The sequence below is a fragment of the Leopardus geoffroyi genome, chromosome D2 (genome assembly GCF_018350155.1).
Source record: "Leopardus geoffroyi isolate Oge1 chromosome D2, O.geoffroyi_Oge1_pat1.0, whole genome shotgun sequence".
Taxonomy (NCBI): Eukaryota; Metazoa; Chordata; class Mammalia; order Carnivora; family Felidae; genus Leopardus; species Leopardus geoffroyi.
Window position 1 is genome coordinate 45,957,314 of NC_059334.1, and position 14,140 is coordinate 45,971,453.

Here is a 14,140-nt window from a genome sequence, read left to right on the forward strand (position 1 = left end):
CAAGAGGAAGGAGCACCTGGGTTGCTCTGTTGGTTGAGCATCCAACTCTTGGTTTCAGCTCAGGTCATGGTCTCATGGTTAATGAGATCAAGTCCTGCATCAGGCTCTGCACTGACAGCACAGAGCCTACTTGGGATTCTCTCTTTCTCTCTCTCTCTCTGTCTCTCTGCCCCTTCCCTGCATGTGCTCTCTCTAAAAATAAATAAATAAACATTCAAAAAGCAAGAGGAAATATGTAAAGTCTACATTTATGTGAAAATTGAACAACATACTTTTGAACAACCAATGCATGAAAGAAAAAAACCAAATGGGAAAAGAAAACCTTAAAAGTAATGGAAATGGAAACAAATAGCAAAACCTACAGAATGTTGCAAGCGCAGTTCTGAGAGGAAAATTTATAGAGATAAATGCATATATTAAGGATATAGCAAAATATAAAAAAAACCCTTACTTTACATGTCAAGGAACTGGAAAAAAAAGAGAACAGATTAAGTCCAAAGTTAGCACAAGAAACAAAATAACAAAGGTGCTGAAATACATAAATTTAACTTAAATTAGAAATAGAAGAGGAGACATTGCAACTGACACTATAGAAATACAGGATCATAAGAAACTACTCTGAATAATTACATACCAACAAGTTAGAAAATCTAGAACAAATGGATAAATTCCTAGAAACACACAAACCTGCCAAAACTGAAACATGAAGAAATATAAAATTTGAATAGACCTATGTCTAGTAAAGAGATTGAATCAGAAAACACAATTCTTCCCAAAGAGAAAAGCCTGGGACCAGATGGTTTTGTAGGTTACTGTCACCAAACATTTAATGAAGAGTTAACACCAATCCCTTCCAAATTCTTTCAAAAAATGGAGAAGAGGGAACACTTCCAAACTCATTCAATGAGGCCTGAATTACCTTGATATCAAAGCCTGACAAACACTACAAGTACAGACCAATATCCTATAGGAATACGGATGTAAAAATCTTCAACAGCAACAAAAATCTAGCAAACTGAATTTAGCAACATATTAGAAGATTTTTATTCCATGACCAAGTAGGATTTATTTCCACAATGGAAACATGGTTCAACATGCAAAAATCAAACAATGTAATTAACAGAATAGAAGAGAATTAGCAGAATAGATGGAAAAAAAAAAACCAACTACATGATCATTTCAATTGATGTAGAAAAAGGATTTGATAAAATCCAACATACTTCCTTCACAAAAATACTCCCACTAGGAATAGAGAAATGTTGTATGACAAACATAATAAGGGCCATATATGAAAAACCCACAGTTAACATATTGATGGTGAAAGACCAGAGCTTTTCCCAAGATCAAAAGTAATACAAAAATGCCCAGTTTCATAATTTCAATTCATTGTAGTATTGGAAGTCTAGCCAGATCAATTAGGCAAGGGAAAAAAAAGGAATCCAAATTGAAAAGGAAGATGTAAAATTATCTCTGTTCTTAGATATGATCTTACCTGTAAAAAACCCCATAGATTCCACACACAAAAAACTATTTGAGCTAATAAAAGAATTCAGCAAAATTTCAGGATACAAAATTAACATAAAAAATCAGTTGCATTTCGATATACACTAACAATGAACATTCCAAAAAGGAAATTAAGAAAATAAATCCATTTATAATATTATCAAACAGAACAAAATATTTATGAATAAATTTAACCAGAGGCAGAAGACTAGTACACTGAAAACTACAACATATGGCTGAAGGAACTTTATATTTGTTTAATGTTTATTTATTTTGAGAGAGAGACAGAGAGAGTGGGGAAGGGGCAGAGAGAGAGGGGGAGAGAGAGAATCCCAAGTAGGCTTCACACTCAGCACAAAGCCCGACATGGGGCTTGATCTCACGACAATGAGACCATGTTTGGAGCTGAAATCAAGAGTCAGATGCTTCACTGATTGAACCACCCCTTAGACCCTATGGCTGAAAGAAATTTAAAAGACACAAATCACTGGAAGAACATCACATATTCATGGACTAGAAGACCTAATATCCTAAAGCTGGCAATACTAGCCAAGGCTATCTACAGGTTCAATGCAATCTTTATTAAAATGTCAATGACGGGGTGCCTGGTGTCCAACTTTGGCTCAGGTCATGATCTTGCAGTCTGTGAGTTTGAGCCCTGCGTTGGGCTCTGTGTTGACAGCTCAGAGCCTGAAGCCTGCTTCAGATTCTGTGTCTCCCCCTCTCTCTGTCCCTGCCCTTCTCATGCTCTGTCTCTCTCTCAAAAATAAATAAAGATTAAAAACATTTTTTTTAAAGTCAATGACTTTTTTCTTGCAGAAACTGAACAATCCATCCCAAAATTCATATTGAATCTTAAGAGACCTTAAATAGTTTAAAAAAATCTTGAATAAGAGCAAAGGTTGTGGACTCACATTTTCTGGTTTCAAAATTTATTACAAAGCTACAATAATCGAAATAGTGTAGTACTGGCATAAAGACAGACATAATAGACTAATGGAATAGAATAAAGAGCACAGAAATAACCCCTCATATATATGTTCAGTTGGTTTTTGACAAGGATGCCAAGGCCATTCAATGTGGGAAAGGACAATATTTTCAACAAATGGCGCTAGGAAAACTGGATGTTCACATGCAAAACAATGTAGTTAGGCTCTTATGTCATCCACAAAAATTAATTCAAATGAATCAAAACCTAAATGTAAGAACTAAAAATATTAAACTTTTTAGAAGAAAATATAGGGGAAACCTTCATGCTGTTGGATTTGGTAATGGTATTTTGGATATGGCAACAAAAGCACAGGTAATAAAAGAAAAAACAGATCAAACTTCATCAAAATTAAAAACTATTGCATGATTCCACTTATATGAGTTACCTAGAATAGGCAAATTCATAGATATAGAAAATATAATAGAGGTTCCCATGGTTTGGGGAAGGATGAATGGGGAAATAGTGTTTAATGTATACAGATTCCAATGACTTCTGTCCTCATCAAAGCACATAAGCCATGGCTAGCTTGAGGGGTTGTGAGGGGTCCTGAGAAGGAAAAAATAAAAGGCATGGGATAGTTCACCAAAAGTGGTACACAGATCAACAGACTGTCCCTGTATAGTCCTGTTCTGTTCACCTGAGCTGATGGAGAAGCTGTGAGAACACAAACATGCTGAGTACGGATGCTCTTTCAAGGATGCTCCTTCAGCTGTCATCCCCTCTAAGATCCTTTCACCTGCAGAGTTGCCTTACCTAAGAGCATGCCTTTCCTGAGGTTCCCACCTGAAGTGACTGATGGCCCAGTCGTTTGGCCCAACTTGGCACAGCCCTGAAGGCACCTTTTAGCTCCAAAGCTCCCCATGAATCAGGTGAGGCTGTCATGTCTGCATTGAAGCTCCACTGAATCCTATTTTTGCCTGTTCCCTTGCACAGATATTAATGTCAAGGCATCCCCTAATGAGCATCCGGCACAGGCTTCGTCCTTGGCCTGGATGGGTCCTGAAGCTCTCCTTCTCTCCTCTATGGAAACCCCTCTTCCTCCACCAGTGCCACACGTGTGGGTGCTCCCTAAATTCTGTCTGCCCTTTCTCCTCTCAGTAGACACATCTGTTCTGAGCTCCTAACTTTTTTCTCCAGCTTCACAGTCCTCCTGGGACCTTCTAGGCCCTTCCCCTTTCCACTCCAGCCATGCTATCATCCTTCCCCCTTCCAATCTATCCTTCCCAAGGCAGCCAAGAGGTATTTTTGAAAACACATGTCTGATCCATTTCTCCTTTGATAAAAGTGATTCTTTCAATAATGTCCAGATGTCCTTGAAGTGAAAAACACACCTCTACATGTGCGCAAGGCCTCACTACTGGCCTGTCCCCTTCCCTTCTCCCCCTTCTCCCCCCGCCCCCAGGATCCTCTGAGGGCCTCACTTCTCATGCCTTTGCACTGGCCACTCCCTCAGCCTGGAGCTCCCTGGCCCACCACCTCCCTGGTGCCTGAGAAAATAGTGCAGGCACACAGCAGGGCTCACTAATTTTCATCCAATTCAATCTAGTGTATGACCAAATAAATAATGAATCTAATGAATAAGGTTGGAGTGAACCACTCAAGGTTTTCCTGCAGGTGACAGACTATGTTTGCTTCCAAAACCACTGCAGGGACCCACTCAGCCTCAGGGACTTTGGAATGGGCTTTGGAGGGAGACATTCCAGAGTTTCAACTCCTGTTCCATGTCTTCCCATCTGAGAGTTTTAGGGGGTCATTCCTTGGCCCTGCGTGTCTTCCTTCCCTCATCTGTGAAATAGGGGTAATAACATGTACCTACAGAAGACTCAGCGATGAAGCTGCTTCCCCCTTTACCCTTGTCCCCAGTCCAGAGAAACGCCCCAGTCATGAGCAACTCCCTCATTCAATATGTATAGATTCTTCAAAATAGATCCAGAATCTGTCCACTCAGCACCTCCACCCTTACCCTACTGGTCCATACTGCCATTATCTCCTCCCTGAATCCCTGCATTAGCCTACCCCCCCACTCACCACCACCACCACCACACTGGTCTGCCCTTGGGCCCTTCATTTGTGATCTTTTCATCCAAGACCCAATGGCATGCCTTCTCTGCTCAAAAACACCCTCTTATCCCCCTTCGCCTTCTAGTCTGTCAGCCCCACCTTCCCAGACCACCTCTTCAGAACAGGCCCTCCCTCAGCACTTCCCATCCTTCCGCCCTGATTCAGGCCCCGACCTCCAGCCTGTGCTAATCCCATCTGACACACTACTTCCTCTCCTCTTTTATTTATTTCCTCTCTCCTCATGGAAACTCCAGGAAGTGTTTGATGCCTTATCCCCATGCCCAAACAGTGACTAACATACTCAGTTGCTCAGTCATTATTTGTGAGTGGAGGAATTGTTAAGGGAATGAATGAACGAATAGAACTGCTCATCACATGGGTGAGAGGTCCCAGAGAGCCTTGGGAGAGTCAACAAGCAGAGGCATTTGACCTCTACCCTGGCACCCCAAAGGGCAGTTCAGTAGAGAGCTGATCCAGGGAGGACAGGGAGGCCCTGCAGTGCTGGGGAGTTCCCAGCCCCAGTGTGCATGACTCTGCCTTCTCTAGTAGCATTTTATACTCATCTTCCACAATTGTATCTGCTGCTGTGCTGGGAAAACCGCCTCCAAACTCGCCTTCATCCTCATCACAACCTGGTGAGGTGGGTATGAAGATCCCCATCATACATACAGGGACCCTGAGGCACAGAGAGGTGAAGCAGTTTGTTCAAGGGTTTGTGACTGGTGAGTGCCGTCTGCCTGACTTGCATACTTGGGGCTGCCCCTCAGTGGTCATTACTCCCCTTTCCCCAAGAGCTGCAGGGAGAAGTGCCTGAGGGAGTCTGTCCTCACCCTCCAGGAATTTCTCATCAAGCTGGCCCTCAAAGGAAGTGTAAAGCCTTCTTCAACCAGACTGGGTGTGCACAGGTCCTGGGGAGATGGTGTTATTTCCCTGGGGCTGAGGAGTTTGCTATGGTTTCAGACAAGCCTGGCCTGGTAAACCATAGGCAGGATCTAGCTGGACTCCTCACTGATGACCTGGGGCTGGGAAAGGGGTGTGTAAGGGCTCTTTCATGGACACCCTCAGCTCCTCTCCAATCCGCACAATCCAGCAGGATTCAGTCCTGACACTTGTTCTTCTGGCTTGTCAAACTGAATGACCCAGAGAAAGGCTGTCAACCCCCTTACTGCCTTTCTACCCTCAGCCCTAATACCTAAGAGAGAAACCTCCATCCCCCTTGGCCGTGCCAAGTATCACTGAGGCAAGACCTGCCCAAGGCAACTCAGAAGTCCCTCCACAGGACAATGAGGAAGGACTTATTCCAGTGGGCAGGGTGGCTCCCATCTCTGCTGGCTTTGCTTAGAAGCTGGTGGCTGAACACACATCCCCCTAGTCATTAGCCTCCATGGAGAATAGAAGGACTCAGAGGCAGTACAGCCTGGGATGCTGCCATCAGGACACACAGGAAGCTGAGTCTTGCCACGCCCATCAGCTTTGGGGCTACTTCATCCAGCCTTTAAATGCCACCCTCTTTCCATGAGATCGCAAATGCAAATGCCTCTCTACTCTACATTCCACGGTGGTTTTGTGGATGACAGAAGTGCAGTAGAAAGGCTTTGGAGACCAAAATGTGCTTCAACAATATTATCGACAATCATATCACTGATAGTATTGACTCACTAAAGTTCATTCTCAATCCAACAGACAAGTTGCAAATGGAACCAAAGCAATGTCTCCAATCTCTCCAAGCATGAAGATCCATCCCCTTTTGAGGATCACAAGGTGCCCTGCTTCCCAGGACAATACCAGGTCAGACATAACTGTTCTCAAAGTGCAAACAAACTGTAGCTAGTCTCCAAGCAGTTGAAGAAGAAAGCAAAACCATTGGCAGGAAAACAAAGGGCTTTCTTTTCTTTTCTTTTCTTTTCTTTTCTTTTCTTTTTTTTTCTCTTTCTTTCTTTCTTTCTTTCTTTCTTTCTTTCTTTCTTTCTCTTTAAAGTTTATTTATCTATTTTGATGGGGTTGGGGCAGAAAGAGAGAAGGAGAAAGAATTCCAAGCAGGCTCCCGGTTGTCAGGGCAGAGCCCGCTGAGGTGCTTGATCACTGTGAGATGGTGACCTAAGCCAAAATCGAGGGTCAGTCGCTTGGGGCGCCTAGGTGGCTCAGTCAGTTAAGCATCTAACTTCAGCTCAGGTCATGATCTCACGGTTTGTGAGTTCGAGCCCCACTCAAGCCCCACTCGAGCCCCACTCGAGCTCCACGTCAGGCTCTGTGCTGACAGCTCAGAGCCTGCTGCCTGCTTCAGATTCTGTGTCTCCCTCTCTCTCTCTCTCAAAAATAAACAAATAATAAAACATTAAAAAAAGGAGAGAGATGCATGACTGAACCACCCAGGTGCCCCGGGAAAACAAAGGAATTTCCAAACTGTGACACTATGAGAATGCCCAGTAGAAGCAACATATAATCTCTCTGGGGCCAGTAAAAATAAAACTTTTCACTCACTTGGGTGGAAAACAACATAAGCAAAACACCTCACAAAGTAGAAACTGAAACCCAGCGAGCTTCTAACAACTGCTGAGAAGGAGCTTCTAGCAGTCACCTGCCTATCCAGCTATTTAAGGGGCATGCAGGCCACATATCCAGTCCATGCTGGTGGGAGAACTGAGAGCCATTCAGAAACCTTATGGTGGCCTTTTATTCTCTCAAAAAGGAAAAGTCCCAGAGAACAAATTTTGGGGGCATTCCTTCTCCCTCAGGAACAAGGGGAGACACAGAGGTTCCTTGGCTCTGACCAAGGTTACTCCCTGGCCCCTCCACTCACAGAAGCTGGCATCCCCTTTGGCCACTGCCTTCCCATATTGACTTCAGGGACCACACCACTCTGGGGCGCTGGGTAGGGCAAGAGGACCACTCACTTATCCAAGATGAAGTAAAGGTCATATGCGCTCTGGCAGGATTGCCTTGTATCTTTTTCCGGGTTATCCCGGGAATAGTGGCTGCGGAGGTGGTGGACAGTTTCCCCCTTTGTGCGGAGGTAGTTATGGAGGCTTTTCCCACTTAGAACGAGGCCATGCAGGTCTCTGGAGCCCCGGATGCTGTGCCGCAAATTTCCGGCTTTCAGCAGCGGAGGCCGCAGGACCAGCAGCAGAAACAGCGCAGGGCCCGGCACACCCAGGCTGTAGCTCCCCATTTTCCTGGCCACCTTCTTGGAGCTGCTGGCTGCTGGCCGCTTCAGGTCACCTCAGGCGGCTGCTTCTGGAGACTCCGCCTGTGCCCTGGGGCTTTGGCTCCCACCAGCACTTTCCCAAGGCGCACTTCAAGCCTGCACCTGCTATCTGCCCTTCGGGCGGAAGAGGCAAACAGCTGGCTCCGGGGCGATGGGCCCAGTACCTGCTGGCCCTTCCCCCACACAGCTGGGGCAGAAGGCCTTGTTATGATGGACAGGGGGGTTGGCATGGTGACTTTGTGACCTGCATCTCTGCTCAGTGTCCTGCCTGTTGACAACCCCAGGCAGGAGTCATGGTATCTTTAGACGGGGGGGGGGGGGGGAGGGGGGGGTAAGATGAGGCCTCCATTTGTCTCTTATCCTAAATCCTCACAGGTGGCCATTAAAATCTCCAAGACTCTCTTTTTTTATAATTCAAAGAAGGCAGCTGAGGTGGCTTAGATGAGGACATCCTTGTGAGTGTTCACGAGGTCAAGGAACTGGGAGACCAGAGTACAGTAATTAATGGTCATTGGTGAATACTGAAGTCACCTGTGGACATGGAAGGATCTAGAAGGAGAAGAAGGCAGTGCAGTGTTACCATAGTCCTTTGTGAATGAGGGACATTCCTGTTACCTACTCCTGTGTAACAAACTACCCCCAAATTAATGACATAAAACATTTTATATGCGCACAGTTTCTGTGGATCAGAAATGCAAAGAGGGCTGAGTGGGGATGGCTTGTCTCTGCTTCATGGAAAAACATGGAAAACCCATTTGGTCTTTCATATAAATTTTAGAAGCAGCACATCCTCAGTGCTCCCCCAATCTTCTTAATACTTGATTACAGTAACATTAAATATATAGATACACTTGGATGCATTTGAATCTTCCCTCTAGACTCCCCTATCAGTGAACCTGGCAATGTTCTCATTTATCTACTCATTTTCCAGCACCTTTCAAATAAACTTCCCTATGAAGATCTTCACTTTTTTTTCTCAAGTGCCTTCCCTAAATACTTTATATTTTTGCTGTTATTGTAAATGGCATTTAAAAAATAAAGCTTTTAAACTGTTTATTGGTGTTGTGGACAAATGTATTAATTTCTTGATTATTCACACAGCTTGTTAAGCTTCTTTATTCTAAAATATATCTGTAGAGTATTTTTGGTTTTTCTATTAAAAAAAACCCAAAAAACATTGCTCTGACAAGTTCTCCAATGACATGTTGGCTGGAAGGTGTGATGGAGGTATTATTGATTTTAAAGAGAATACTTCTGGGGAAGAGCAAAGATGGCGGAACAGGATGGACGTTTTTTGTGTGTCTTGCGTCCATGAGATACAGCCAGACCAACGCTAAGCCATCCTGCACACCCAGAAAACTGATCTGAGGATTAACACAACAATCTGCACAAACTGAACCACAGAACTCAGCAGGTACGCAGTGTGGAAAGGTGAACTTGGGGAGAGAGAAGCCACGGAGGGCAGGGAGCCGTTTTGCATGCGGAGAGAGGACAGAGACAGGGGGAGGGGAGAATATGGGAAAAGCACCCCCCTGCCCCAAAAGCAGCTGGAGAGAAAGTGGGAAAGTGGAAATAGCCGCAGGGACTGAACTAAAAAGGGATAAAGGAGAAAGGAGAGGGTTTAAATTCCATTAAGGTTATAAACGGGGAGCTCAGAGACTGAAACTCTGAAGCTTGATACCTGGAGGAGCTCTGGTGGGAAGGGTGAATCCCCAGGAGCAGAGTGGAGTCCAGGGTTCTTCAGGCCACATGGGGAGAGGCGGTTCCCTTGCTGAGAGGACACCTGGTAGAGGTTGTGTGGGTTCCCCATAGGCAAGGCCCCAGTGGACCTAGGAGAACAACCACATTCACTGGTGCTGGAACAAGGTCGTTAAGGGTGAAGCCTGGTGCCAGATGTGTATTGTGATTTTCCCTAATCCCTGAAACGCTGCTGGTACACTATCTCGCAAACTTTTTCGGGGGCAGGCTGGCACCTAGCCACAGTTTCTGGATACTGGCAGCAGCATGGTTCTGCAAATGTTCCTGGGTGCAGCAAGCACCCAGCCATTGCTTTGTGAGACTCTCCACAGAAGGACAGAACAGGTCAAAGCCGCTGTCCCTCAGAAGTAAGGAGTCGGGAAAAACAGCCACATATCAGACAAAACTCAGGAGGGAAGTGCTTCCTGGGACTTGGTCACAACAGTGTAAAAGTGGGGAGTGGATGAAAGCTGAAGACAAAGGATGGGTGTGCGATTGTTGATTGGGGAGAAGAGAGTTCTGATACTAGAGACTGGGTAGTTAGGTGATGCCATTTTCACCACTCCTGCTCATGTGCATATGCACCTACAAGCCCCACAACAATCCACCCCAGTAAGCTAAGCAGCGCCATCTAGTGGAGAATGGAGCTGTTACACTAAGCCCCACCCAACTGGGCCAACCTTGCTCTTCAAGACCACAAGTCTCTCCTCCTGCTTAGTTTATGGACTATAAAGCGCTTCATAGTTTGACTTCTAGGGGAAAATGAAGTAATTTCAGACATATTTCAGTCTGTTCACTGGTCCATCTAAAAACTTTCTTTCTTTCTTTTTTCTTTTTCTTTTTTTTCTTTTTCATTTCTTTTCTTTTTCTTGAATACAGAAAGAGAAGAAATTCATTTTTATTTTCAATTTTTATTAAATATGTTTCTTTAATTTTTTTCTACTATATTTTTTACTTTTGTGTAAATTTTTTCAAATTCTATTTTACTTCCATCATTTCAGTTTAGTCTCCTTCTGTGTATTCATTTTTTCAAATTTTCAAATGATTTCATTTTTTTTCTTTCCCCTTTTTTCTCTAATCTACAAAGCTCCTTTCAACACCCAGACCAAAACACACCTTGGATCATTTATTCAATTTTTTTGTGTGAATGTGTTTATTTTTAATTTTTTTAATTTTAATATTTTTTCAATTTTAATGTTTTTAAAATTTTAATTTGTTTTACCCCATTAATTCCTTTTCTTCCTTCAAAATGATGAAATGAAGGAATTCACCCCAAAAGAAAGATCAAGAAGAAACAACAGCCAGGGACATAACCAACACAGATACAAGCAAGATGTCTGAACCAGATTTTAGAATCAGGATAATAAGAATACTAGCTGGAGTTGAAAATAGATTAGAATCCCTTTCTGCAGAGATAAAAGAAGTAAAAGCTAGTAAGGATGAAATAAAAAATGCTATAACTGAGCTGTAATCTCAAATGGATGCCATGGTGGCAAGGATGGATGAGGCAGAGCAGAGAATCAGTGATATAGAGGACAAACCTAAGGAGAATAATGAAGCAGAAAAAAAGAGGGAGATTAAGGCAAAAGAGCAGGATACAACAATTAGAGAAATCAGTGACTCATTAAAAAGGAACAGCATCAGAATCATAGGGGTCCCAAAAGAGGAAGAGAGAGAAATAGGGGTAGAAGGGTTATGTGAGCAAATCAAAGTGGAAAACTTTCCTAACCTGGGGAAAGACATAGACATCAAAATCCAGGAAGTACAGAGGACTCCCAGTAGATTTCAACAAAAACGGACCATCAACAAGGCATATCACAGTCAAAGTCACAAAATACTCAGGCAAGGAGAGAATCATGAAAGCAGTAAGAGAAAAAAAGTCCTTAGCCTACAAGGGAAGACAGATCAGGTTTGCAGCAGACCTATCCACAGAAACTTGGCAGGCCAGAAAGGAGTGACAGGATATATTCAATGTGCTGAATCAGAGAAATATGCAGCCAAGAATTCTTTATCCAGCAAGGCTGTCATTCAAAATAGAAGGAGAGATAAAAAGTTTCCCAAACAAAAATTAAAGGGGTTTGTGACCACTAAACCAGCCCTGCAAGGAATTTTAAGGGGGACTCCCTGAGGGGAGAGAAGATGAAAAAGAAAACCCAAATAAATAAAGACCAAAAGCAACAAAGACTAGAAAGGGCCAGAGAACACCACCAGAAACTCCAACTCTACAAGCAACATAATGGCAATAAATTCATATCTTTCAGTACTCGCTCTATGTCGATGGGCTAAATGCCCCAATCAAAAGACATAGGGTAACAGAATGGATAAGAAAACAAGACCCATCTATATGCTGTTTACAAGAGATCCACTTTAGACCTAAGGACACCTTCAGATTGAAAGTAAAGGGATGGAGAACAATCCAGCATGCTAATGGTCAACAAAAGAAAGCCAGAGTAGCCATACTTATATCAGAAAATCTAGACTTTAAAATAAAGACTGTATCGAGAGATGAAGAAGGGCGTTACATCATAATTAAGGGTCTATCCACGAAGAATACCTAACAATTGTAAACATTTATGTGCCAAATGTGAGAGCACCCAAACATATATATCAATTAATCACAAACATAAATAAACTCATTGATAGTAATACCATAATAGTAGGGGACTTCAACACCCTACTCACAGCAATGGACAGATCATCTAATCAAAATATCAGCAAGAAAAACAATGGCTTTGAATGACACATTAGACCAGATGGACTTAACACGTATATTCAGAACATTTCATCCTAAAGCAGCAGAAAATACATTCTTCTCCAGTGCACATGGAATGTTCTCCAGAATAGACCACATACTGGGATACAAATCAGCCCTCAGCAAGTACAAAAAGATTGAGGTCATACCGTGCATATTTTCAGATCACAACGCTATGAAACTCGAAATCAACCACAAGAAAAAATCTGGAAAAGTAACAAATACTTGGAGACAAAAGAAAATCCTACTAAAGAATGAATGGGCTAACCAAGAAGTTAAAGAGGAAATTAAAAAGTTCATGGAAGCCAATGAAAATGATAACAACCCAAAACCTCTGGGATGCAGCAAAGACAATCATAAGAGGAAAGTACATAGCACTCTAGGCCTTCCTAAAGAAGGAAGAAAGATCTCAGATACACAACCTAACCTTACGCCTTAAAGAGCTGGAAAAAGAACAGCAAATAAAACCCCAAACCAGCAGAAGACAGGAAATAATAAAGATTAGAGCAGAAATTAATGCTATCAAAACCAAGAAAACAGTAGAACAGATCAGTGAAATCAGAAACTGATTCTTTGAAAGAATTGACCAAATTGATAACCCCCTAGCCAGTTTGATCAACAAGAAAAAGGAAAGGATCCAAATAAATAAAATCAAGAATAGAAGAGGAGAGATCACAACCAATACAGCAAAAATAAAAACAATAATAAGAGAAAATTATGAGCAATTTTATGCCAATAAAATGGGCAGCGTGGGAGAAATGGACAAATTCCTGGAAACATATACACTCCCAAAACTGAAACAGGAAGAAATAGGAAATTTGAACAGACCCATAACCAGTAAGGAAATTGAATTAGTAGTCAAAAATCTGCCAAAAAGCAAGAGTACAGGGCCAGATGGCTTTCCAGGGGAATTCTACCAAACATTTAAGGAAGTGTTAACACCTATTTTCTTGAAGCTGTTCCAAAAAATAAAAATGGAAGGAAAACTTCCAAAGTCTTTCTATGAGGCCAGCATTACCTTGATTCCAAAACCAGACACAGACCTCACTAAAAAGGAGAACTATAGACCAATTTCTCTGATGAACATGGATGCAAAATCCTCAACAAGGTACTAGCCAACCAGATTCAACAATACATTAAAAAAATTATTCACCACAACCCAGTGGGATTTATACCTGGGATTCAGGGCTGGTTCAATACCCGCAAAACAATCAATGTGATTCTTCACATCAATAAAGGAAAGGACAAGAACCGTACAATCCTCTCAATAGATGCAGAGAAAGCATTTGACAAAATTCAGCATCCTTTCTTGGCAAAAACCCTCAAGAAAGTAGGGATAGAAGGAGCATGCCTCAAGATCATAAAACCCATATATGAAAGGCCCAACGGTAATATCATCCTCAATGGGGAAAAACTGAGAGCTTTCCCCCTAAGGTCAGGAATGACAGGGATGTCCACTCTTGCCACTGTTATTCAACATAGTATTGGAAGTCTTAGCCTCTGCAATCAGACAATGCAAAGAACTAAAAGGCATCCAAATCGGCCAGGAGGAAGTCAAACTTTCACTCTTCGTAGATGACATGTTACTCTATATGGAAAATCCAAAAGATTCCACAAAAAACTTCTATGACTGATTCATGAGTTCAGCAAAGTTCTGTGCATGTAAAATCAATGCACAGAAATCAGTTGCATTCCTATACACCAACAATGAAGCAACAGACAGAGATATCAAAGAATTGATCCCATTTACAATTGCGCCCCAAACCATAAAATACCTAGGAATAAATCTAACCAAAGAGGTGAAAAATTTATACACTGAAAACTTTAGAAAGCTTATGAAAGAAATTGAATAAGACGCAAAAAAAAAAAAAAAAAAATGGAAAAAGATTCC

At 42.4% G+C, this 14,140-nt stretch overlaps 1 protein-coding gene across 1 annotated transcript in view; it reads right to left on the bottom strand.

The window, feature by feature from the left end:
• LOC123576721 (anthrax toxin receptor-like) overlaps positions 1-7,933 on the bottom strand; it is a 36,449-nt gene extending 28,516 nt beyond the window's left edge. Inside the window, exon 1 of the mRNA XM_045437943.1 lies at positions 7,450-7,933. Coding sequence (XP_045293899.1) covers positions 7,450-7,724 — 275 coding nt within the window. The 5' untranslated portion in view covers positions 7,725-7,933. The remainder of the gene's footprint in view (positions 1-7,449) is intronic.
• Positions 7,934-14,140: the final 6,207 nt, after the last annotated feature.